Below are 23,432 nucleotides of genomic sequence, written 5' to 3' on the forward strand. Positions count from 1 at the left end.
ACAGAAAACATCACCCCCAAATATTTTACCTTATTAACAATTTCAAAACCCGTCAAGTTAGCCAAAGTCTGCTTCTCCTGAATAGTCATATTTTTAGGTAGGATTTTAGTCTTGTTAACATTAATCCTAAAACCCGAAACCAAACCATAGTGATGAATTAACTGCAATAACTTTACTGCAGAACTAATAGGTTGCGACAAAGTAACCACCAAGTCGTCTGCAAAGGCTCTTAACTTATATTCTTTTTTATTAACTTCTATTCCTTTAATTTCCTGCGAATCTCGAATTTTGATCAACAATATTTCCAATGTTAAGACAAACAACAACGGTGATAGTGGACATCCCTGCCTAGTACCTTTTTCTATTGTAAATACCTCTGACAAACCTCCATTAACAATAAGTTGTGCCGTTTGTTTTTGATATATTACCGTGAGAGCTTGTAATATCTTTTCACCAAAATTCATCTTTTCAATTACTCTTAACATAAAATGCCAATTCAATTGATCAAAGGCTTTTTCAGCATCTAAAAATATCAGTCCTGCAGGGACTTGGTTATTCTTGTCTAAATATTCTAATAAATTAATGATTTGTCTAACATTATTCTTCATATACCTACCAGTTATAAACCCAGATTGATCTTTATGCACAAGATGGTACACAACCCTCATAAACCTATTTACTAAGATTTTTACAAATATCTTATAGTCCACATTTAAAAGAGATATAGGTCTATAATTCTTTGGTAAAGTAAGATCTTGATCCTCTTTTGGAATCAAAGAAATAAAAGCACTACGCCATGAAGGAGGAATCTCTGAACCCTGTAAGATATCATTGAAAAGATCGCCTAGTGGTTGGATCATCTCCTCCATTAAAACTTTGTAGTAAACAGCTGTCAACCCATCCGTACCCGGTGCTTTCCCTAGTTTCAATTGTTTAATTGCTATCGCAATTTCCTCTTTAGTAATTAAGCCATTAATTTCATGTTTCTGATCCTCTGTCAGTTTGGGAAAACTAGCCTCACTTAAATATTTATTTATATCTAGGATTTGCACATTAGTAGATTTGTATGATTTTTGATAATAATCTAAAAAAGATTTCTTAATCAATTCCTTCTGAAAGACTAATTTGCCCTTATAATTTATTTTATCTATTATCCTCTGTCTCTGCTTCTTTCTTAATTGATAGGCCAGCCATCTCCCTGGTTTATTGGCATTACAAAATGTATTTTGTTTCATAAACAATAAGTTAGTTGCAGCTTGATCCGCCAGCAACATATTAAATTGTGCTCTTAACAACTTTACAGATTCTTTAATATTTTCATCTGAAGGATTTAAAATCAAAGACTTTTCTTTTAACTTAATTTCATCCTCCAATTCTTTACGTTTTTGAGTCTGCCTTCGCTTATGAGAATTATTCATTTTTATCAAGATCCCACGCATAAATGCTTTACCTGCATCCCATACCATTGACATTGAAGTCCCTTTATGCATATTTAAAACAAAATAATCCTTTAAAGACTCCTTTAGCTTTTGAATATTCTTTTCTTGTCTAAATAAGTTTTCATTCACCCTCCAGGATCTTCTCTCCTCCTTTTCTTGAGTCAGCTCCATCCAAACTGGACTATGATCCGTCAATGACCTAGGAAAAATCTTTACATTCTTTACTCTATTGTATAAGTCCATTGTAATAAAAAAAAGTCAATTCTTGAAAAGGATTGGTGTCTATCTGAGAAGAAGGTAAAGTCTCTCTCCTCTTGATTACATTCCCGCCAATAGTCCCTTAATTCCCAATCCTCCTTCATATCAAAAAAAGCTTTGGGTAATTTTGCCTGTTTAAAAAGAGGAGAAGAGCCTTTCTTATCCCTTTGTATATCTAAGACGCCATTCCAATCACCCATTAATACCACGGATCTATAGTCCAGCAAAGTTATTTTTTGATGTAGCAATCTGTAAAATTGTTCCTGTTGCTGATTTGGTGCATAAAGTCCCACTATGAGTATTTTCTTACCATACAGACCAAGTTCAATCATCACATATCTTCCTTGGGGATCTGATTCTACCAGACAAGCTGGTAAATTTTGCTTCACATAGATAACCACTCCCCCCTTTTTCCCAGGAGCAGAAGATACAAAGTGAGATCCCAGACGGGCATTAACTAAGTATTTCTGATCTTTAAGTAAGATATGAGTTTCCTGTAGACAAATAACATCATTGTTATGTTGCTTCAAATAGTAAAAAATTTTCTTTCTTTTCTGTGGAGAATTCAATCCGTTAACATTCCAGGTCAGGAACTTTGCCATCTCCCTTGGCCATGAGCCTGGAGAAAACTCCCTGAAGATCTGCCATTCCTGCCTGTATTGCAGAACTCTTGGGTCTTGCTCCTCCCACCGGTGATGAAACACTTTCGGAAGAAGATTCTTTAGCCTCTCTTTTGCGTTGCTCCTTCTCCTTACGTCTATAAGCTGCACGGGTCATTCTCTGCTCTTTGACCTCCGTTTGACGTTGCCATTCAGCTTGCAGCATCCCAGCAGAAACCAGACCTAGTGCTTCAGATTGCTCCAACTCTTTGCCACTCAGGGGTTTCTGAACAGGTGGAACTGAGCCTGCACCCAGGACCGTGTTGTAGAACTCTTTGGCTTTATCAACCGTATTCAACCTGTAACGCATCCCCGCATGGCTCAGAACAATACCCATCGGGATCTCCCATCTAAATGGCATCAATCTCGCTTTAAGCTCATTAGCTAAAAAAGCAAAATCTTTCCTACTTCTTAAAATTTTTGATGGGATTTCCTTTAAGATAATGATATCTTGGGCAGCAATCTGGAATCTCTTGTTGTAAAAAACTTGTATAATTTCATTACGCAGAGACTTCTTTGTAAAATAAATCACCACATCTCTAGGCAAATTCTTCTGCTTGGCAATCCAAGAGTTAACTCTGTAAATTTTTTCCACTTCTCTGCGTAATTCTCCTTTATCCATATTCAGAGCAATAGCTAGGTCAGTAAGCACCACCTCCATCAGGCCTTGATTCATATCTTCCTTAAGGCCCCTGATCCTCAGGGCATACTCCATCTGTCTATACTGGAACATGAGAATATCTTCTTGTGAAGTCTCCATCTTCCTTTCCATATCTTGGAATTTCTCCTCAAAAGAGTCAACTTTATCTGCCACTTCCTCCACTCTTGAGTCCAGCTTCACCACCACCGTAGCCAAGCCTGATACAGCTGCAACTATATCTTGCCGCAAAATGGTGTTATTATCTTCTAGTGAGACCTTCATCCCACTTAACTCTTCCTTAATTTCAGATTTAATCTGTATAACAAGTTGCTTCATTTCATCTCTAATTTGAGATACAACATCTCCCATTATGCCTTTAATCTCTTGTACTGACGGGCCTGGCAAAGGAGGGGAGGGTGGTGGCTGGGTTGGTGGTACATGTTTAAGTTGTTGTTGTGATTGTGCAATTAAAGCTGTGGGAGAGGAGACCACCTTAGATGTTATAGAAGGTGGCTGTCTCTTTGAAGCCATTTTATATGACACAGTTCTCTCTTCCCTTCTTCCCCAAAAAAAAGGGGGGGAGGAGGGAGATAGAATTTAAAAAAAAGAACAAAAACACTGTAATCCTTAAAAGTCCAAGGAAAAAAGGAGAAAAAGTCCAATACCAGAAACAAAAAGATCAAAGGCAGTCATTTAAGTCCAAAACTTTAAGAGCAAAAAGACAAAAGAGAAAAGGAAAAAAGGAAAAAAAAAACCTCCGACACTTTTAAAACGCCATCTTATTTCCTCTCTCCATACCAGCAAAAAAAAGAACAAAGGAGAGATAGTCAAAACTAACTAAAAGAAAGAAATAAAACACTAAACTATATAAAAAAAGATCCTTTAAACCGCTCTGTCCGCTTCGGAAATTACTCACCAAGACGCTGTAAACGCGGAGATAGAGGCGGCAGTTTCTTTTGCTTCAAAGGGAAGCAAAAACAGCTGGGAGGCGGAGATCAGCAGGAGCTCCGAGGGAACACTCCTTCCACCCCCTCTAGGAATAAATCCAGAGGGGGTTAGGGGGTTCTACCTCTACTCCTGCGTTCTCTACCCCTTCCCGTTGCCCGGGAAGGGGATTCCGAACCGCGGGCCAGCTGATACGCGCTGTGCTCCGCGATTCTGACACCTTCCCAGCTGGACGGCTACTAAGTAGCCGCCATCGCCGTCACCCGTACCAGAAGCTCCCCCCTACCAATTCTTACTCTCTTCTGGATTCTGTCACACTATGGAAGGGGAGGAGGGTAAGCATGGGGGTTTTATGACTCTCACTTCCTTCAATAACTACAAAGTGACCAGTTGTTGATTCTCTTTGAGAGGACTAACCATAACAATGCGGCCATCGCCTTTTATCCTACTCCCTCTAAAGTTCTCCCCTTTGCCAGCAGTGAGGGAAAAGGGGAGGGGGGGAAATGCAATGCCTGGGATCCAGGAAAAGAGAGAATGAGTGATCATGTTGACGGAGCGGACTGACGGATTGAATCGCCCGGAAGAACTGTGGGGTGGGGGCTGCTTGGGAACACTTTAAAACATTGAATGGTGGGAGAGGATCCCCCAGATCCTGTCTGGCATGCCTGCAATCAGTTTCTCTTAATAAAGATTCCTGTTAGAAGAGACATTCCAAGACTTCTGTCTTCTTAAGATGTAAAATTGAGGTGGGTCCTTACATTAGACAGGATCTGTAAAATTAGTCCACTTGGAAGGGAGAACCTTGCTGGGGGACTTTGCAAAAAATACCATGTCAGACGATGGAGCAGGGAAGGGAGAAAGCCCCCCAGAGAGGGAGCCACTGCCCCAAGTGAAAACCTGTCAGATGTTGGGATCTGAGGGGTCAGATTCCTCAGGAGAAGAGGTGGTGGAGACACGTAACCACATACCTTGGTGGTCAATGGGTGTTGGAAAGAAAAGCAAGTGGGAAAAGAAATCAAGAAAGGTGACCCTGAGACGGGGGGGCCAACCAACCAGAATGGCAGCAGGAGATGGGGAAATCCCTGTACGTAAGCGAAGAGGAAGGAAGCTGGGCACCGCACTCAAGCTGGATCCTAGAGAAAGCTATTGACTTGATGAAGAGAACCCTCAGCTCCCCAGGAGAGGACAATTCTGAGCCCTGCAGCCGCCCCAGCTCCTGGAGCCACAATGGGAGAGACACTGAGGGGGAATTGGAACCTGCAGCCCTGGGGACATCCACTGATCCAGTAGTTCCCACTCTCCCCTGACCCGCAGATGGAGATCTGGATGGAAGACACTACCACCGACAATGAAGGCACCGATCCATTCAAAGACTCCTGCCGCAGGACGCGAGATTCAAGGGGGAGCCAACATGCTTGGGGTTTTTCCTAACCCAAGTCCTCAGCTACATGGAGGAATACAGGTGGGACATCCCTAGTGACAAAGCCTGTATCAGGATCATGCAATCTGCTCTGGACGGGCTGGCCATAGATTGGGTGGTGAATTTGCATGACTCCAATGCCCCAGAGCTCAACAACTTCAACCATTTCATATCCTCTCTGAGAAGGCAATTTGAGGACCCCTGGCTGATCACAAAGCCTGCAAAAGGATCAAAATGATGATGCAAGGCAAACGCCCGGTAGCCGAATATACACAAGAATTCTGGGCCATTGCCAGCAAACTGAACTGGCCAGAAGATATCCTCCTTAGCCATTTCAAAGATGGTCTAAACTATGACCTATATGATGCTTGCCTGCCCCGAGGGAACCCACACCAACTTGACGAATGGTACGTCCTGGCAGAAGAAGCAGAGATCGACCTACTGAAGAGGCACCGCCAAGGAAAACAATGGAGCTGCTCACCGCCTGAGTCAACGCGTGAACCAGTGAAACCATCGGCTATGGCCAAGAAGCAAATGGGTTGTTTCAAATGCGGGAGAGAGGGGCATTGGGCTGTAGAATGCCGCTCAAAAGCCCCCCAGCACAACCCAGACAGATCACCAGCCAGCAAATTCGGGAAGTCTCCAGCTAAGCCAAAAGAATCTGCCAAGAGAGTGATGGAGTCTGTGGAATCCCCTACCTCTGCCCATCATGGGGAAAGAACTCCAGCCTACACTGCAGGGCCGGTGGACGCCTCAGATGACAACTCGGAGGGTGAACCTCTGATAAGTGGACCCATCACACCCATCCTCAAGACAGTGACTATATTAATTCCCTCCATGCCCGAAGCTGTCAAGGTGAAAGACTTAATAGACTCTGGCTGCACCCATTGCCTCATTAGCCCGACGCTAGTGGGGAATCTGGGCATTCTGTCAAGGAGACTGGAACAACCAATTTTATTTGGCCAGTTAGATGGGTCCATAGTAGGGGGGTGCCAGCTACCCTAGCCACTTTACCAATCCACCTCTCCCTGGGCAACCATGGAGGAAGACATAACATTTGTAGTGACCCCAGGCATGGAATGATGATCCTAGGGATGGAATGGTTAAAGAAATGGAACTCCTGGGTAAATTGGAGGATGGCAGAAATCAATTTCCCAAAAGGGGGCCCTATGGACTTAAGACCCCAAGGGGATCTACCAAAATTAAGAATGGAAAAAGCATCCATGGGAGAAGAAAAGGGGCTACCAGAAATACCAGAGGAACACAGAGATCTTGCTGAAGTTTTCAGTGAGGAGTTTTCAGCTCCCCCCCCCCACTGACCCACAGACTGTGCCATAGAATTCAAGCCTGGAGCAAAACTCCCAAAGGCAAGATTATACTCCATGAGCCCAAAGGAGAAGGAGGAAATGGAAAGATTCATAAAGAAAAACCTAGAAAGGGGTTTCATTGATCCAGCCAAGCCTAAAGTGGCTGCTCCGGTCCTCTTTAGAGAGAAGAAGGATGGCTCTTTATGCTTATGTGTGGATTATAGGCTCCTAAATACAATCAGTGAAAGCAACCTATACCCCTACCCCTCATGAAAGACATGTTATCACACCTCTCGAAAGGAATTATTTTTTACTAAACTAGATCTAAAGGAAGTGTACTACTGCATGAGAATTAAGGGATGATTGGAAGACCGCATTTAACTGCCCAATGGGGTACTACCAATTCAAAGTCTTGCCATTTGGATTACAAGGGGGCCCTGCAGTCTTTATGCAATTAATCAATGATGTTCTAAGGGAGCACCTGTTTAAGGGGGTCCTTGTTTACTTAGATGACATCCTTATCTTCACTGAATCAAAAGAGGAACATATCAACCTAGTCAGAGCGGTTTTAAAGAAACTGCGAGTCGCCCACCTATATGCCAAACTATCAAAATGCGAATTCCACAGGAAACAATAGACTATCTAGGTTATTGCATATCCCCACAGGGCATTGAAATATACCCAGAGAATGTCAGAGCAGTATTAGAATGGGCACCACCTTGCACAAGAAAGCAACTGCAAAGTTTCCTGGGTTTCGCAAACTTTTATCACCAATTCATTTCCTCATTTACCCAGATAACCCTGCCCCTCACGAACTTACTAAAAATGAAGGGAGCATCTTCAGTAAAACCTAGCCAGCCACTAAAATGGACGACGGAGTGCCAAGCGGCATTTGAGAGATTAAAGAGACTCTTTTCTGCCGAACCGGTACTGAGGCACCCAGACATGGATAAGCCCTTCGTAATACAGGCGGATGCAAGTGATGTGGCAGTGGAGGCTGTACTATTACAAGAAAACAACAAAGGGGTATTGCAACCTTGCACGTATACATCTAAGAAACTAACCGAAACGGGACAGCGCTGGCCCGTGTGGGAGAAAGAGGCATACGGGATATGTTGGTCATTACTCATGTGGAGCCAGTTCCTTGAAGGCAATAAAGTCCCTTTCCAGGTGTGGACAGACCACAAAAATGTGGAAGTCTTGAAAACACCCAGGAAGCTCAACCCCAAGCAAGCCCGCTGGTTCCAGCATTTTCACCAATTCCAATTTATGCTCAAGCATTTGCTGGGGGGAAAGAACTTCCTGGGGTAGACTTTTGCAAGGCAGATGGGTGAACATGAAGGAGGGCATGGTGAGTCACCGCATATATCTGTGTAGTACATCCCGTACTGTTTTGGCTGCTCTTCAGAGTCAGTTTGAGTCTCCGTCGTCGAAGTTGCTTGTTGTGTCTCCTCAGAGGGCTTCTTAGTTTCTACATGTAAGGCTGCTGGGTGCTTGTTAATGTTGCACAGGTGGCATTTCACCTTGACTGCACAATCCCTGGCTAGGTGATCTATAGAATCACAGCATTTGAAGCATATCCTATGCTCTTTCAGTAGGGCCTTTCGATCATCTAGGGATTTTTTCCTAAATTCTCTGCAATTGTTTAGAGGGTGTGAGGACTTGTGAATTGGACGAGTCACGCCTCTTTTAGTTGGACGAGGGTTCGAATGAACACTCCGTGGTATTCGTTCATCTGGGGGCTTCTTTGGGCGAGGCGTAATCTCTGTTTTGTACACTGAAACAGTGGTTCTGTCCTTCATGGCATGGACGGGTCCCTTGACTGCATCAGAATTTTGACTGCTTCACTTGGCCGTTGGGAAGTGTGCTTCTCTGATGGAGAGGTATAGAGGGTCATTGTAGAGGTCTGCCTGGTCACTGATAAATTCAGTGAGAACCACAAAGGGGGGGATTTTGTTTTGGTTCCTTTTCCTGTAAGCCAGAGAAAACTCTATCCATTGTTCACATATCAGCCATGGTAGTTTTTGGATGATAGGCTTTTGTGTCCTGAACAGATCAAGGCAGGCTAATCCTGGCAAGGCAGGATCCTGTTGTGCTGTCTGTAGTTGAGTAAGGAGTGACGAGAATGTCTTCAGCTGCTGACGTTCATTGATTCTCATGTTGGGGAAACTGAGAACGTGGTCACTGTCACTGTGGATTCACCATAGTCCTTATCAAGTGTAGCCCAAGTCTTTTCAAGGCCAATGTCAGGGTTACCCAGATGGGATGCGAAGATGTTGTTGACTGTGATGACGGATTTTGGGCTGTCAGGCTAGACAAGTTCCTCATCTGGCCCAGCCTTTTCCTCTAGGATGGCGCACTTGAAGATGTACTTCCACAATAAGTAGTCTCTTCCTGGTTTGACGGAGAATTTTTGTACGCCTCTGGCTGCCAAGTCCAACCTTCTTCCAATGAACATTGGGGGATGCATCGATCCTGTGTGTGGGCTGTGGCTTGGCGGAGGTGGTGCATCGCTTCCGGGAGTGGGGGTGTGCACCATGGCCAGCTGGTAACTTCCTTTGGCGTGTTGTTGGCTGAGGGTATTTTGCCATGTCATGTGCGAGGGGCCTTGTTGGCTTGGTCTGAACTCCTCTGCTCTGGCGTTGAGCTGAGGGGACCCAAGTTTCTGCGTGCTTACTTGTTGGAGGTTCTCTCATCTTTCTGGTGGAGCATAGATGGCTCCCTGGTAGGCTAGCACCGCTGGTGGTCAAGACTCTCCTCTGTGGTCAGGTCTGGTGGTGGTTCCTTGGGACGCTGACTCCTGTTGGCGCAGCAGGGACTCTAGTGTGGCTCGAGCTCTTTCAATCTCATCCCTGAGCGGTGGTTGGTTCTGCTGTAGGGCCGTTGCTGCTGCAGGTGCAGGTGGACCCATCCGGTTGCCATCAGTGGTATGGTTCGGTGGGTTCCGTGGGGCAGCAACGGTGGGAAGAACTTGTAGCCTAGATGTTGCGACGACAACTCTCTGGCTGCTTAGTACATCTGGCTGTTGAGATTCTTCTCTTCATCTATTGGGTCTTGGGGGGCTTGTGGCTGGCTGTGGCGCTCTCACCTGCTCATGCTGGAATGCACTTTGGTTGTCCAATAGGCCTGCACACGGCTATGAGAACTTTCCCTCCCTAGTCCTTCCAACTTGGGCGTTGATGTGATATCTTCCAGCTCTCTCTGCAGGATCGCTTCTATTGCGGCTGCCTCTTTTGCTCTCTGTTGTCGCTGGAAAATCTTAAAGTTGGCCTGAGCTTTGCCCAAGTCTTCTGCATGTAGCTTGTCATCTACTGCTGCTTGTGCAGCGATATCCGCCATTGTGGTATTAATTCGTGCTTCCCTGAGACGGGCGGCAATGCTCTCTGTCCCTGAGGCTCGAGATGCTTAGCTCTGGTGAGAAGACGCCTTTGAATGGCGGTAAGTGCCTGTGACATGAGATTATTGTGACACGCTAGAGTGCGCCTTGGATATATGGCGAACAGATGAGGCCTTTTCAGAGGCGTGAAATGGAGCCACATGTGACCGCTCCAAACTGGAATTGAATTCGGGAAAAGTTTGGAAACAGATGAATGGTTCCAGAAAAATAAACACGTGTGCACAATGAATGACGGGCTGCCTTGGGTGCGGGAAAAGTTATATATGTCAACAATCCAAAGAGTCACATTTATGCAGCTTTGCCATGACACAAAATCAGCAGGGCATTTTGGATTTGTAAAAACATTACACCTAATTAAACGGCAATTTTGGTGGCCATCCATGAAAAAGGACATAGAAAGTTACATGGCCAACCACCCAAAGTGTGCCACTGCCAAGAGGTTGCAAGGGAAATCGCCCGGACTGTTACAAACAGTGGCAAATCCCTCAGCCTGGAGGGAAATAGCCATGGATTTTATAGTGGAATTACCAGAAAGCAATGGAAACACTGTCATCTGGACGGTCACGGACTTGTTTTCCAAACAGGTGCATTTAATCCCTTGCCAAAAGATTCCCACTGCAAAAGCCTTAGCGAAACTTTTTGTGCAGCATACTTACAGATTGCATGGGGCATCCCAATGCATCATATCTCACAGGGGAGTGCAATTTACATCTGCATTTTGGAAGGAATTTTTATCCCTTTTAGGAACCACTCAGGGACTGACATCTAACCATCACCCACAAGGGAATGGTCAATCGGAAAAATTGAACTCAGTATTTGAGCAATATTTAAGATGCTTTTTTAATTTCCATCATTGGACGTACCTACTCCCTTTCGCAGATGTGGCCTACAATAATGCAGTCCACTCCAGCACAGGTTACACTCCCTTTCAAATAGCTACTGGTCAAAGTTTCAACCCCATGCCAGAACTAACCCCAAACGAACCGACAATTCCATCACTGAAAGAATGGATGGAACTATTATAAAACACCTGGCCAATAGTTTAAAAAGCCCTAGACAAAGCTAGGCAAGCATACAAAGCACAAGCCGATAAAAAAAGGGTTGAGCCTACACTATTCATTATAGGAGAAATGGTGTACTTATCTACAAAATACCTAAAATCCCTACAACCCTGTAAAAAACTTGGACCAAAATATATAGGGCCTTTTCCAATTAAAAGAATCATAAACCCAGTAACAGTAGAATTAGAATTACCCCAAAATCATAGGCAATACACCCAATTTTCCACAGCAGTTTGCTGAAAAGAGAACATCAGTCACCTTTACGGCCAAAAATCTCCCCCCAACACCTCCAATCATGGTGGAAGGAGAGCAACACTTCGAGATAAAGGAAATCCTGGACTCTAGGAGATATCACGAGACAACTCAATACCTAGTAGCATGGAAACACTCCCCGCCTCACAAAACGAGTGGGTCCATAAACGTCATGTCAGAGCCTGAAAGCTATTAAAGAAGTTTTATACAGAATATCCTAACAAGCCAGACTAACTTTTATACCTGTTTTGTTTTCTTTACAGGTGGATCTCTCTTATTTTTAAGGGGGGAAGGATGTCAGAATCAAATTATATTTCATTTCTATCTACCTATTCTTACTCTATTCTGGATTCTGTCATACTAGGGAAGGGGAGGAGGGTAAGCATGGGGGTTTTATGACTCTCACTTCCTTCATTAACTACAAAGTGACCGGTTGTTGATTCTCTTTGAGAGGACTAACCATAACAATGTGGCCATCGCCTTTCATCCTACTCCTTCTGAGGGAAAAGGGAGGGGGAATGCAACGCCTTGGATCTGGGAAAAGAGAGAATGAGTGATCGTGCCGATGGAGTGGACTGATGGATTGAATTGCCCGGAAGAACTGTGGGGTGGGGGCTGTTTGGGAACGCTTTAAAACATTGAATGGTGGGAGAGGATCCCCCAGATCCTGTCTAGCATGCCTGCAATCAGTTTCTTTTAATAAAGATTCCTGTTGGAAGAGACATTCAAGAGTTCTGTCTTCTTAAGATGTAAAATTGAGGTGGGTCCTTACAGATGGAGAAATTTGCAATTGTCAATATTAGGAAGAATCGCTACAGTGAAAATGAATGTACTGCCAAAAATTCAATTTTTATTTTAAACAATACCGATAAAACCTAAAAAAAAATTCTTTCAAGATTTAAATTCATTAATTTTAAATTTGGTTTGGCAAGGAAAGAAAGCTAGAATCAGGATGAAAACATTACAAATGGAAGTTTTGGGTTACCAGAGTGGGTTCTGTATTATCAAGCATCTGTTTTTACATGGGTGAAAGAATGGATAACTCTCAGAAAAAAAAAGTTGTTATATTTGGAAAGTTATGATTTACAATTGGGGTGGCATACTTTTTTATGGTATGGGAAAAATAGAGTTCATAAATATTTCCAAAATCACTATATAAGGAATGCATTGTTAACAGTATGAGAAAAAATTAAAAGTAAACTATACATGAAAATTCCAGGGTGGTTGTCAACTATGGAAGCATTTGTACATCCAAATTTGGAAGATTTTGAAAAAACTGGGACATATAGAGATATTCTAAATTCTGAAGGGAATTTAAAATCTAAACAAGAACTGGAAAATCAGGGTATCAACTTGTCATGGTAGGCACATTTACAAATGAAAAATAGATACAAAAAAGACATTAAATTATTTGGCTTTTAGAAAGAACAAACTGCATTTGATAAGATTTTATTAACTTCAGATGAGAAATTAATTAAGAAAATGTATAATTTTTTGTTAATTCTGGAAATGGAAAGCGAACAAATTAAAGAAACAATGATAAGATGGGGGAAAATTTTGGGGTATAATATAGAACTAGAAAATGGCAAAAGTTATGGCCTAGAAATTATAAATTGAAAATGTCAACTTCGTATAAGGAAAATGTATATAAAATGTTTTACAGATGGCACCTGCCACCAGCAAGACTAGCAAAAATGTTTAAAAATATGTCAGATAAATGTTGGAAATGTAAAAATAATTCAGGCACGTATTATCATGTTTGGTGGACTAATAATAATAATAATAATAATAATAATAATAATAATTAGTAATAATAATAGTTGGAAGGGACCTTGGAGGTCATCTAGTCCAGGGGTGTCAAACTCAATTTCACTGAGGGCTGCATCAGCACTGCAGTTGCCCTGGAGGGACTGGGTGTGGCCAGAGTGGGTGCAGGCTACTGGTGGACATAGATGGGGTGGGTGTGGCCTACTGTGTGGGTGTGGCCAGTTCTACATCATTCATGTCAAGGGTGCCTATGGGGGCCTGGGCAGGAGTGGGACAGATCTGAGGGTCTCTGGCAGAAGGGAGTGGGACCGGGGCAAGTGCCAAGGCATGGTCCACCGGGGCAAGTGCCAAGATGGTCACCACAAAATTGTACATTGGCTCCCGGCTGGTCTGGGCCAGGGCCAAGGCAGCAAAGGCCGTTCCCTCACTGTTTCCAGGATGGCTTCACAGGCCACATGAAACCACTTTGTGGGCCGCATCCGGCCCCCGGGCCTTGTGTTTGACATGTCTTATCTAGTCCAACCCCCTGCTCAGGCAGGAAACCCTATACCATTTTCGACAAATGGCTGTCTGATCTCTTCTTAAAAACAAATGGCTGTCTAATCTCTTCTTAAAAACTTCCATTGTTGGAGCATTCACTGCTTCTGGAGTCAGATTGTTCCACTAACAACAATTGTTCTAACTGTCAGGGAGTTTCTCCTGAGTTCTAGGTTGTTTCTCTCCTTGATTAGTTCCCATCCATTGCTACTTGTCCTGTGATAAAGCAAAGAGCTATTGGAAAATGATACATACTTGGTTAGAAAAGATGTTGGGAAAACATGTAGATTTTAAGCCTGAACTTTTTTTATTAGGTATAATGCCAGAAAAGACTAACAAACAAAGCCTATATTTGATTTTACACGTCACAACAGCTGCAAGAATAATATTTGTGCAATGTTGGAAAAATGAAGGAATACCATCAGATGAAGAAATAATTAAAAAATACTAGAATGCACAGAGATGATAGATTGACTATGAGATTGAAAGAAAAAGAAGAAACAGAATATTATCAAACTTGGGACTTATTTTATCAATGGCTAGAGGAAAAAATGAAGGATTAGGAATTAAATATGTATTAACATTTTTTTAAACCCAGATTGCACCTTGGTTGAAAAATTATTATATGTATGTAAGAAAAAATAAGTAAAATCTTTAAAAAAAGAACTAGTTCAAAGGATGCGGCAACTCACAGACCAACTGTACCTGACCTGCATACCCTGCTTGCTGCCTTCCTGGGCCCAAAAGACAAGTGACAGTTTTTGGAAGCTACAGAAAAACATTACAAAGCCAAGTGGGCAGCCATTAACAATCGTCCGACAGAATGCTGGCCAGAACCTGCAAACCTATTGGCTCCAGCTTTTGAAATAAATGCCAATAATGCTACAGGCATGGAAGTTTTGAGGGAGGCACAGAAAGCCATCATTCAGGGTCTCAAGAAAGAAGTCCCAAAAACTGTAAATTTTCACAGAGTACGTCAAATCGTGCAAGAGCCAAAAGAAAGCCCTATAGACTTTTTAATCCATTTAAAAGATGGCTTCCGACGCTTCACTGATCTAGATCCAGATGCCTCTCAGAATGAAGTCATTATGAAAATGACTTTTGTGGGACAGAGTGACCCTGATATCAGAAAGAAGCTTCAAAAATTAGATGCTCCAACTGCCCAATCTTTGGAGGTCCTGATTCAAACTGTCTATTCCCATTAAGAGGAAAGAGAGGAGGAAAAAGAAGAAAAGAAAATGCAGAAACAGGCTACCTCATAGCAGTGGTATTACAGTCCTAGTCTAAGAGAGGACCTCCAAACCCACATCTTGGGAATTTACAGAGAAACCAATGTGCTCAATGCAAACAGATGGGATATTGGAAGAAAGAATGCCCCCTGAATAGACAAAATCCCCAACCCAACAGACGAAGAACTATACTGACAGAGCTCTGGAAGATTAGTTTCTACCCCCAAACCTCTGGTGGAGTTACAAGTGGGGGAAAATTCCAATTTTTTCTTGTTGACACCGGGACAACTTACAGCATCCTCAATGACCCTATGTGCCATGTCTAGCTATTCAAAATATCCCCATAGTAGGCGTCACAGGGAATATAGAAACTGCCAAACAGAGTGGAGGCTTGGAAGTTAAGGGATTTATGGACCAAGCGTAACCCACTCATTTCTCATTTTGCCTCAATGTCCTATCAATTTGTTAGGAAGAATCTATTAGAAAAATTGGGAGCCATCCTCAAGTGCTCCCCTCAAGGAGTACAGCTAAATTTTCCCCATGATCAGGCTTATTTGTGTTTCCTGAATCTGCAGGATTCTAAGCCACCTTCAGACTCTCGCATTAACCCTTTTGTGTGAAACCAGGGAATGTCTGGATATGCTAAATTTGCTGTTCCTCATTTGGCAAAACTGAAGCCCGGTGCAGCCTCTGTTTCAATAAGGCAGTATCCAATAAAAAGGGAGGCTTGCATTGGCATAAAAGAACATATTCAAACATTTTTTAATTTTGACATTCTCAGAGAAACTCAGTCTCCATGGTCCACCCCAATTTTTCCAGTCCCAAGGCCTGATGGGACTTGGAGACCAGTGCAGGACCTTAAAGAGACAAACATTAGAATTCAAGCTTTGCATCCTGTGGTGGCCAATCCTTACACCCTTTTGACCATCCTATCACATCGCAAGTGTGGTACACAGTAATAGACTTAAAGTATGCCCTTTTCTGGCATCCCCTTGGCCATAGAGTGCCAGGATTATTTTGCCTTGCAATGGAAAGACCCAGACAATGGACATCACTGCCAGTTAATATGGACTAGACTACTACAAGGATATAAAAATAGCCCTACAGCCTTTGCTGCTGCTTCATCTGCAGGTTTAAGAGACTTTGATTCTTTACCTACAACACTTTTACAATATGTGGATGATTTACTACTGGCAGCAGAAAGTGAACAACAATTGGAGGCTTTTAAATCCTGCTACTCTGCTACCAAAACTCGAGGAAGATTCACTCCATGACTGCTTAGATGTGCTAGAATGCATCACTGGATCCAGATGTGATTTAAAGACGGAGTGTAAGGACCCATCTCAATCTTACATCTTAAGAAGACAGAACTCTTGGAATGTCTCTTCCAACAGGGATCTTTAATAAGAGAAGCTGATTGTAGGCATGCTAGACAGGATCTGGGGAATCCTCTCCCACCATTCAATGTTTTAAAGTGTTCCCATGTATCCCCCACCCCACAGTTCTTCCGGGCGATTCAATACATCAGTCCACTCCATCAGCACGATCACTCATCCTCTTTTTCCAGATCCCAGGTGTTGTATTTCCCACCCCTTTTTCCTCACTGCCAGCAAAGGGGAGTGAGATGAAAGGCGATGGCCACATTGTTATGGTTAATTCTCTCCATGAGAATCCACAAACGGGCACTTTGTAGTTAAGGAAGGGAGAGTCATAAACCCCCTATGCTTACCCTCCTCCCTTTTCGTAGTATGACAGAATCCAGAATAGAGTAAGAATTGGTTTTTCATCAGAGTAGGTAGATAGAAATGAAATGTAATTGGATTCTGACATGGAGCCATTGATGGAAGGAGAATTGGTGTTCTGGACAGATGGTTCGTCCTTCATGAAAGATGGAAAAAGACACACAGGATTAGTATTAGTGACAGAAGATGGACCGGTGCTTCAAAGACAACTCCCCTCACACATGTGTGTACAAGCCACTGAACTAATAGCTCTCATAAAAGCATGCTATTTAGCAGAAGGTCAAAAAGTGACTATATACACTGACAGTCAATATGCTTTTTTAGCTGCACACTCACATGCCACCTTGTGGAAATCCCAAAGCTATGTGGGAGCAGATGGAAAAACTTTAAAGATGAAACCCCTTCTGGAAGATCTCATGGAAGCAATTCATTTACCCAAGGCTATTGCAATAGTGCACTGTCGTGGACATCAAATTGACTCTGGTCTAGTGTCCAGAGGCAATAAGGCAGCAGACTGTTGGGCAAAACAGGCTGCCCAGAGACCAGGATTTGTGCAGTTGCACTAATATCAGAAGAACCTATTGATTCCCTTCCTCCTTTATATGATGGTAGAGACAGATTAGAAGCAGGTAGTATATGGGAAAAAGGCTGGTGGGTAGTAAATAACAAAGTACAGCTGCCTAGATAGTTAGTTTGGCCAATAGTGAGAAGAGTTCACCAGGCTACCCATGCAGATCCAAGAGTGATGAAAAGATAGTTAGAGAAACGTTACAGAGTTGAGAATGTGAGAAGACTGTGTAAGACAGTAATGGATCAGTGCGAAGTATGTCAGAGGAATAATCCTAAAGGGGGAGCCAAAACCCCACAAGGACATATCAGAATCACCTGTTATCCAGGAGAGGCCTGCCAAGTTGATTTTACAGAAATGCCTAAGAAAGGAGCAAAGAATAACCTTTTGGTTTTAATTGACATGTTCACTGGATGGCCGGAAGCCATACCCACTGCTACCCAAACAGCTAAAGAAGTCATCAAGATCATGATAGAAATAATTATTCCAAGATTTGGAGTACCAAGAAGTATTGAATCTGACAATGGCAGACATTTTACATCCCAAGTTGTCCAGTGGGTTAGTAAATACTTAAGAATCAACTGGTACCTTCACTCCAACTACAGGCCTGAAGCCTCAGGTCAATCAGAACACTTTAACAAAACATTGAAGACCCATTTAGCCAAGTTATGCCAAGAGACCCATCTGCCTTGGGTTTCTTGGTTTTGCCCATTGCTTTAACTAGAATCAGGGCATTACCTCAAGGACAGTGGAAACCTTTGAAATGCTCTATGGTAGACCTTTCTCATCCCAGTCAATATCAAGGGATGAAGGAGAAATAAATATAACCCAATATTTGCAGAAACTGGCCCAGGTTTTGTCTCATATTTCCAAATAGATACAAGTCGCTTTACCACTTGTGACAACAGCGCCACCGTGTGTCCAACCTGGAGAGTGGGTTCGAGTGAAAGAACTCTTCCCAAATGCAACCAGTGCCAAGTGATCAGATCCTCGCCAGGTTCTTCTCAGCACAACCACAGCTGCTAAAGTCGAAGGCATCAAGGTGTGGATCCCTGTTTCCAGATTGAAGACAATCCCAGCGCCCCAGTGGGAGTGTCAACCTATCACTGATTTGAAGCTACGTTTGCAATGTGAAATCAGATGACAACTCATCCTGTCAAAAGTGTATAAAAACCACTTGTACAGGAACTAAAATTACTAAAACTCTGGTTTATCATTCTGATTACATATGTCAGGGAACAAAATCTACCTGCATATATAACCAGACACAATATGCCACCTATTCCAGAAACAACCAAGTGGTGTGTCACACTCCAAAGGGAGTGAGGTACATTTCTAGGGCATGGGTATATGCATATCTTGGGAAAAATTATGGCAAACCATTGGCTTATAATCACACGATGTTTGACCAAAGTCCAGAAATGTCTCTTTGTTTTGACCAGTGGTTCTCAACCTGTGAGTCGTGACCCTTTTGGGGGTTGTACGAGCCTTTCACAGGGGTCGCCTAAGACCATCAGAAACACATATTTCCGATGGTCTTAGGCAGGGCTTGTCAACTGCCTTCTCTCCCTCCCCTCCTCCGCTTCACCTCACTTGATTGTGGAAAATATGCTGCTTGGCGGCAGTCTGCACAAACTCTACCAAATGTGCCCTGCAGGGGGCGCATGAAGAGCGCAGGCGCAGAGCAAGGCCCTGCCCTCCCCAGAGACTCATTGTGCAGCAACCGGATTGATTTCTTCTCGTGCACACAGGTCAGTGAAGGGGAGGCCGCTGCAGCGCCCAACTCCTTCACCCGTCAGCTGGCGATCCCCGAACTTGCGCTTGTCAGCCGGGAGGTCTGGCGATGGCCGCCGGTCTCCTTTGCCACCCCGCCCATCCTTGACTCCTCCTCCGCCCGTTCATGTCGAGCCCGCCAGGACTTGACAGGGAGAGAGGGAGGGAAGGAGGAAGGGACTCCTCCTCCTCTCCTAAGCTTCAAAGCACGATCAGCTTCCCAAGGGCGCCACAATCCTCACAAAAGTGGGGGGGGGATAAGCAAAGGGGGCAAGAAAGCTCACGGTGGGCTCGAAGGAGCACCTGCCAGCGTTGGTGATGAGAAATTCCCCACAAACCCAGGGAAGGAGTGGAGAAAAGGAGCCCCCTTTGGGAGGAAACCACCACCTTCTTCTCCTTGGCTTTCTGCTTTTCTGTTTCTTGGCAGCCGGGCTGGCAAGCCTCTCCTGGCTGGAACTTCCTTTCCTTCCCTCCCTCTTGGTCTCTTCCTCATTCCCTCCCTCTCTCCCCTTGTCCCTTCCTTCCTTCCTTCTTTCCTTCCTTCCTTCCTTTCCTTCACCTCCCTCTTTGTCCCTCCTTCTCTCCCTCTCTCCCCTTGTCCCTCCCTCCCTCCCTCCTCCCTCCCTTCCTTCTTTCGCTTCCCTCTTTGTCCCTCCTTCCTTCCCTCTTTCCCCTTGTCCCTTCTGCCCTTCCTTCCTTCCCTCTTGTCCAGGATCGGGGCAAACCTCTACAGCTGATCCACGCTTTTGCAGAGCAGCCAAGAAGCAGGTCAGCTGTAGCAACTCTCCTTGGCTCCTGCCCAGCAAACTTGCTCCAGCTTTGCTAGCTTTCTAATTTAGCAGAAGCGCGAATCAGCTGCAGCCCGGTGTTGATCCTGGGGCTTCTGCTAACTTAGCAAGTGGCATGTTTTCTGGTGAAGCTGAGCAAGTGAGCTGGGCGGAGCTCTCCTCTGCTTCTGGCAGCCTGTCCCCCTCCCCTTGTCCCTTCCTGGGCATGGAGGAGGGGAGGAAGGAAGGGACGAAGAGGAAGGGAAGTAAGGGACAATGAGAGAGGGAAGGAAGGAAGGAACAATGGAAGGGAGGGAAGGAAGGAAGGAAGGGACAAAGAGGGAAGGAAGGAAGGAAGGAAGGAAGGAAGGAAGGAAGGAAGGAAGGAAGGAAGGAAGGAAGGAAGGAAAGAAGGAAGGGACAATGGGAGAGAGGGAGGGAAGGAGGAAGAGACTAAGGGAGGTGAAGGAAAGGAAGGAAAGAAGGAAGGGACAATGGGAGAGAGGGAGGGAAGGAGCAAGAGACTAAGAAGGAGGTAAAGGAAAGGAAGGAAAGAAGGAAGGGACAATGGGAAAGAGGGAGGGAAGGAGGAAGAGACTAAGCGAGGTGAAGAAAAGGAAGAAAAGAAGGAAAGAAGGGACAATGGGAGAGGGAGGGAAGGAGGAAGAGATTAAGAAGGAGGTGAAGGAAAGGAAGGAAAGAAGGGACAATGGGAGAGGGAGGGAAGGAGGAAGAGACTAAGAAGGAGGTGAAGGAAATGAAGAAAAGAAGGAAGGAAGGGACAAGGGAAGGAAGGCAGGCACCCACCCCAGTCCCATCCCAGAGACCCACAGATTCCCCCCCACAGGCACTCTGCAACCTGAGTGATCAGCTGGCCACGCCCCCTGGCCATTGATCATGTGACCCTGGGACACTGTGAACGTCATAAGTATGAATCAGTTGTCAAGCATCCAAATGTAAATCACATGACCCTGGGGATGCTGCAACAATCATAAGTGTGAAAAATGATCATAATTCACTTTTTCAGCGCTGTTGTAACTTCAAACAGTCACTAAGTGAATTGTTGTAAGTCGAGGACTACCTATACTTTCCCATTTTTTCCTCTTTTTTTTTGGTCAAGTTTTTGATATCCCCCGGCCAGCTGGATGGGGGGTTGGGGGTCACCACAACATGAGGAACTGTATTAAAGGGTCGCGGCATTAGGAAGGTTGAGAACCACTGGTTTTGACGCTTGTAAAACAAAAGACCAAGGACAAGGACCAAATGGTAACTATGGAATCCACTGTGGTTCCTTGGATTGGGAAAGATCAATTGTTGCTAGCACAATTTCTGGCATGACTGCTATAGCCACAGGAAAGCAAGATAAACCATCCAAAGTTCTAACCCTGATGCCACTACCTGAAGAATATGTGCTACTAGTTTAAAATAGAAAGCATTCTATTTTCCTAAAAAGGGAGGAAATGTAGAGATCAAGCCAAGTATAATCTTTCACAATCAATCTCTCATGTATAACAGCTATTGTCCATTTATTTTTGCTTGCTTTCTGTATGTGCTCCATTGTATTCTAAATTGTGCTGACCAAAGAAAATGTTTCTGTTACTTTAAACTGTGTTGTTTCAAGGGAAAGCCTAGTTAAGAAATTGCAACACTTCTCTTCTCTCTCTCTCTCCCCCCCCCCCATTGTAAAACTTTCCCTTCTTGTTTCTCTGCTGTGGCTTTAAAATGTAACAGCTTTCTAAGGCCTGCAAAGTAACAAAGTTAATGGGCTAATTGCCAGCTATTGTGCTATTGTGTGTTCAAGCTTAAAGATGCAGAAGTGTAACGCCAGGATAGACAAAGAGATTCAAAGGAACTTTTTAGATGCCCAGAAACCTTGTGAGGTTTGTTGGTTATAAAAAGCAAAACCTTTTCTGATGACGTGCTCTCTGCTCTCCATGTTCTCTGCTATCTAAAGGAGAGTGGAGTGTCCAGCATATATTCTTTGATCGATCCAAAGAAAATAAAGCTGTGTTCTGATCCAGAGGCCTCGTGTTCAGAGTCTTATTGCAATTTATTTGGATTCTGAGCTGAAAAACCTTACAATCACATGACCATGGGGATGCTGCAAAAGTTGTAACTGAAAAAGGTCGTAAGTCACCTTTTTCAATGCTTTTGTAACCTTGAACGGTCATTAAATGAACTGTTGGAAGTCAAGGACTACCTGTATTTTAATTTAATGGCCCCACATTTTTCTCTGATGGAACAAGCAAAACAGGCCCCACAATACAGAGGAAAAAAAATTCCCAAACTCCAGAATCTTTGGATTCATGTAAAGTTCTTCTCTGTTAATGCTTGCAGAATTACTACAGTTTGATGTTTTTGTTCAGAATTTTAAATTTGAATTAGGGATACTCACTGTGAATTGCCAAAGTCCTCCAATGACATCATTTTTTTCAAAGCAGGTGGGTTCTAGTCCTTCCTCTAGGCAGCACTTGATAGAGACCAGCCCGCTCACTCCTGCCCCAATAATTGCCACTTTTCGTCCCATAGCTTGGTGTCAGAGTAGAGGCTTTTCTGAAGAGGCACCTAGAAAGTTGCACTGGTATTAATTCACACTCTATTATCTGCTGGACACAAAGTACAAAGGTTATAATTCTGTAGCTATACTTTTACTATTTCCTTGTGAAGTTGCATAAGCAGGAAGCATTTCTCTCTCCCTTAAGCAGGGCTTTTTTTCCCCTCATAGAACGCCCAGAACGGAGTTCCGGCACCTTTTTTGGATGGAACGTTATAGGGTAGGCAAGGCGGGGTTGTATGATGTGTGTGAGTTCCAGCACCTTTTTTTAATAGAAAAAAAGCACTGCCCTTAAGTATATATATTTGCCAGCAAGTACCTGTTAGTTTGGTAAATTCAAGCACTGTTTATATTATATATTGGAATACAAATCACTGTTCTTTTCTCAGGGAGGCCCTCTTGCCTCCTTAAACAACATTCCTGAACAACATTCTTCTATACAGTGTCAGAGATACTCATAATAATGCCAAGAATAAATATGGAGAATACAGGGACTCCAGATTCTATTGGTTATTGGGGTGGAAGTGTTCAGTCATGAAAAAAGCAAAGTAAAAATAAAAAAAGTGAATGGTGCTACAATATAGCATTTTAAATCAAGTTAACCAAAATGGTTGCATTGCCAGATCATACTATTTTTATTTTTAAACCACTGGTTATTGAATATGTCAACACTTGCTGTTTTGGCACAGCTTTCCAAATTCCATAATATGATTGGTATTTTGTCTTACTATGGCAGTTTTAATTCTTTATTTCTAGAGAAGGAGGAGCTGTACTGAAGGTGAAAGTCCACAGTAAAAGCAGGATCAATGGCAGTGAATGTAGTTTGTCAGGACTGAGTTGTTACTACGGAGAAACTCAAAAGGTAACCAAGAATCACAGGAACTTCATCACATGATATAACAATAATAGAGTTTGAAGGCACCTCAGAGGTCATCTAGTCCAACCCCCTGCACTTGAAAGAAACCTGTACTACTCGTGGAAGATGTGCACTCCTAAGCATTAGTCTTTCTCCTATTCCTGTGTATTCTCTGCAAGCATCAGTTTTCTCTGGGGATAAAGCCAGCACTTAGTAGATTCTGGATTATTTTCCTTTACCTGGAGGAACATTGCACAGTTC

At 43.6% G+C, this 23,432-nt stretch overlaps 1 protein-coding gene across 3 annotated transcripts in view; it reads right to left on the minus strand.

Annotated features, from left to right (window-relative positions):
• The window catches only part of FMO4 (flavin containing dimethylaniline monoxygenase 4), an 83,390-nt gene extending 60,670 nt beyond the window's left edge, over nucleotides 1-22,720 (minus strand). Inside the window, exon 1 of one of the 3 annotated variants that reach the window (XM_039349018.1) lies at nucleotides 22,157-22,710. In XM_039349018.1, the coding sequence (XP_039204952.1) occupies nucleotides 22,157-22,288 (132 nt within the window). In that variant the 5' untranslated portion in view covers nucleotides 22,289-22,710. Of the gene's footprint in view, nucleotides 1-22,156 lie in introns of all 3 variants that reach the window. The other 2 variants (XM_039349020.1, XM_039349019.1) reach the window with 2 other exon arrangements.
• Between the last annotated feature and the right edge of the window lie 712 nt (nucleotides 22,721-23,432).

Source organism: Crotalus tigris, unplaced genomic scaffold (assembly GCF_016545835.1).
Source record: "Crotalus tigris isolate CLP2741 ecotype Arizona unplaced genomic scaffold, ASM1654583v1 scf7180000018217.1405312, whole genome shotgun sequence".
Taxonomy (NCBI): Eukaryota; Metazoa; Chordata; class Lepidosauria; order Squamata; family Viperidae; genus Crotalus; species Crotalus tigris.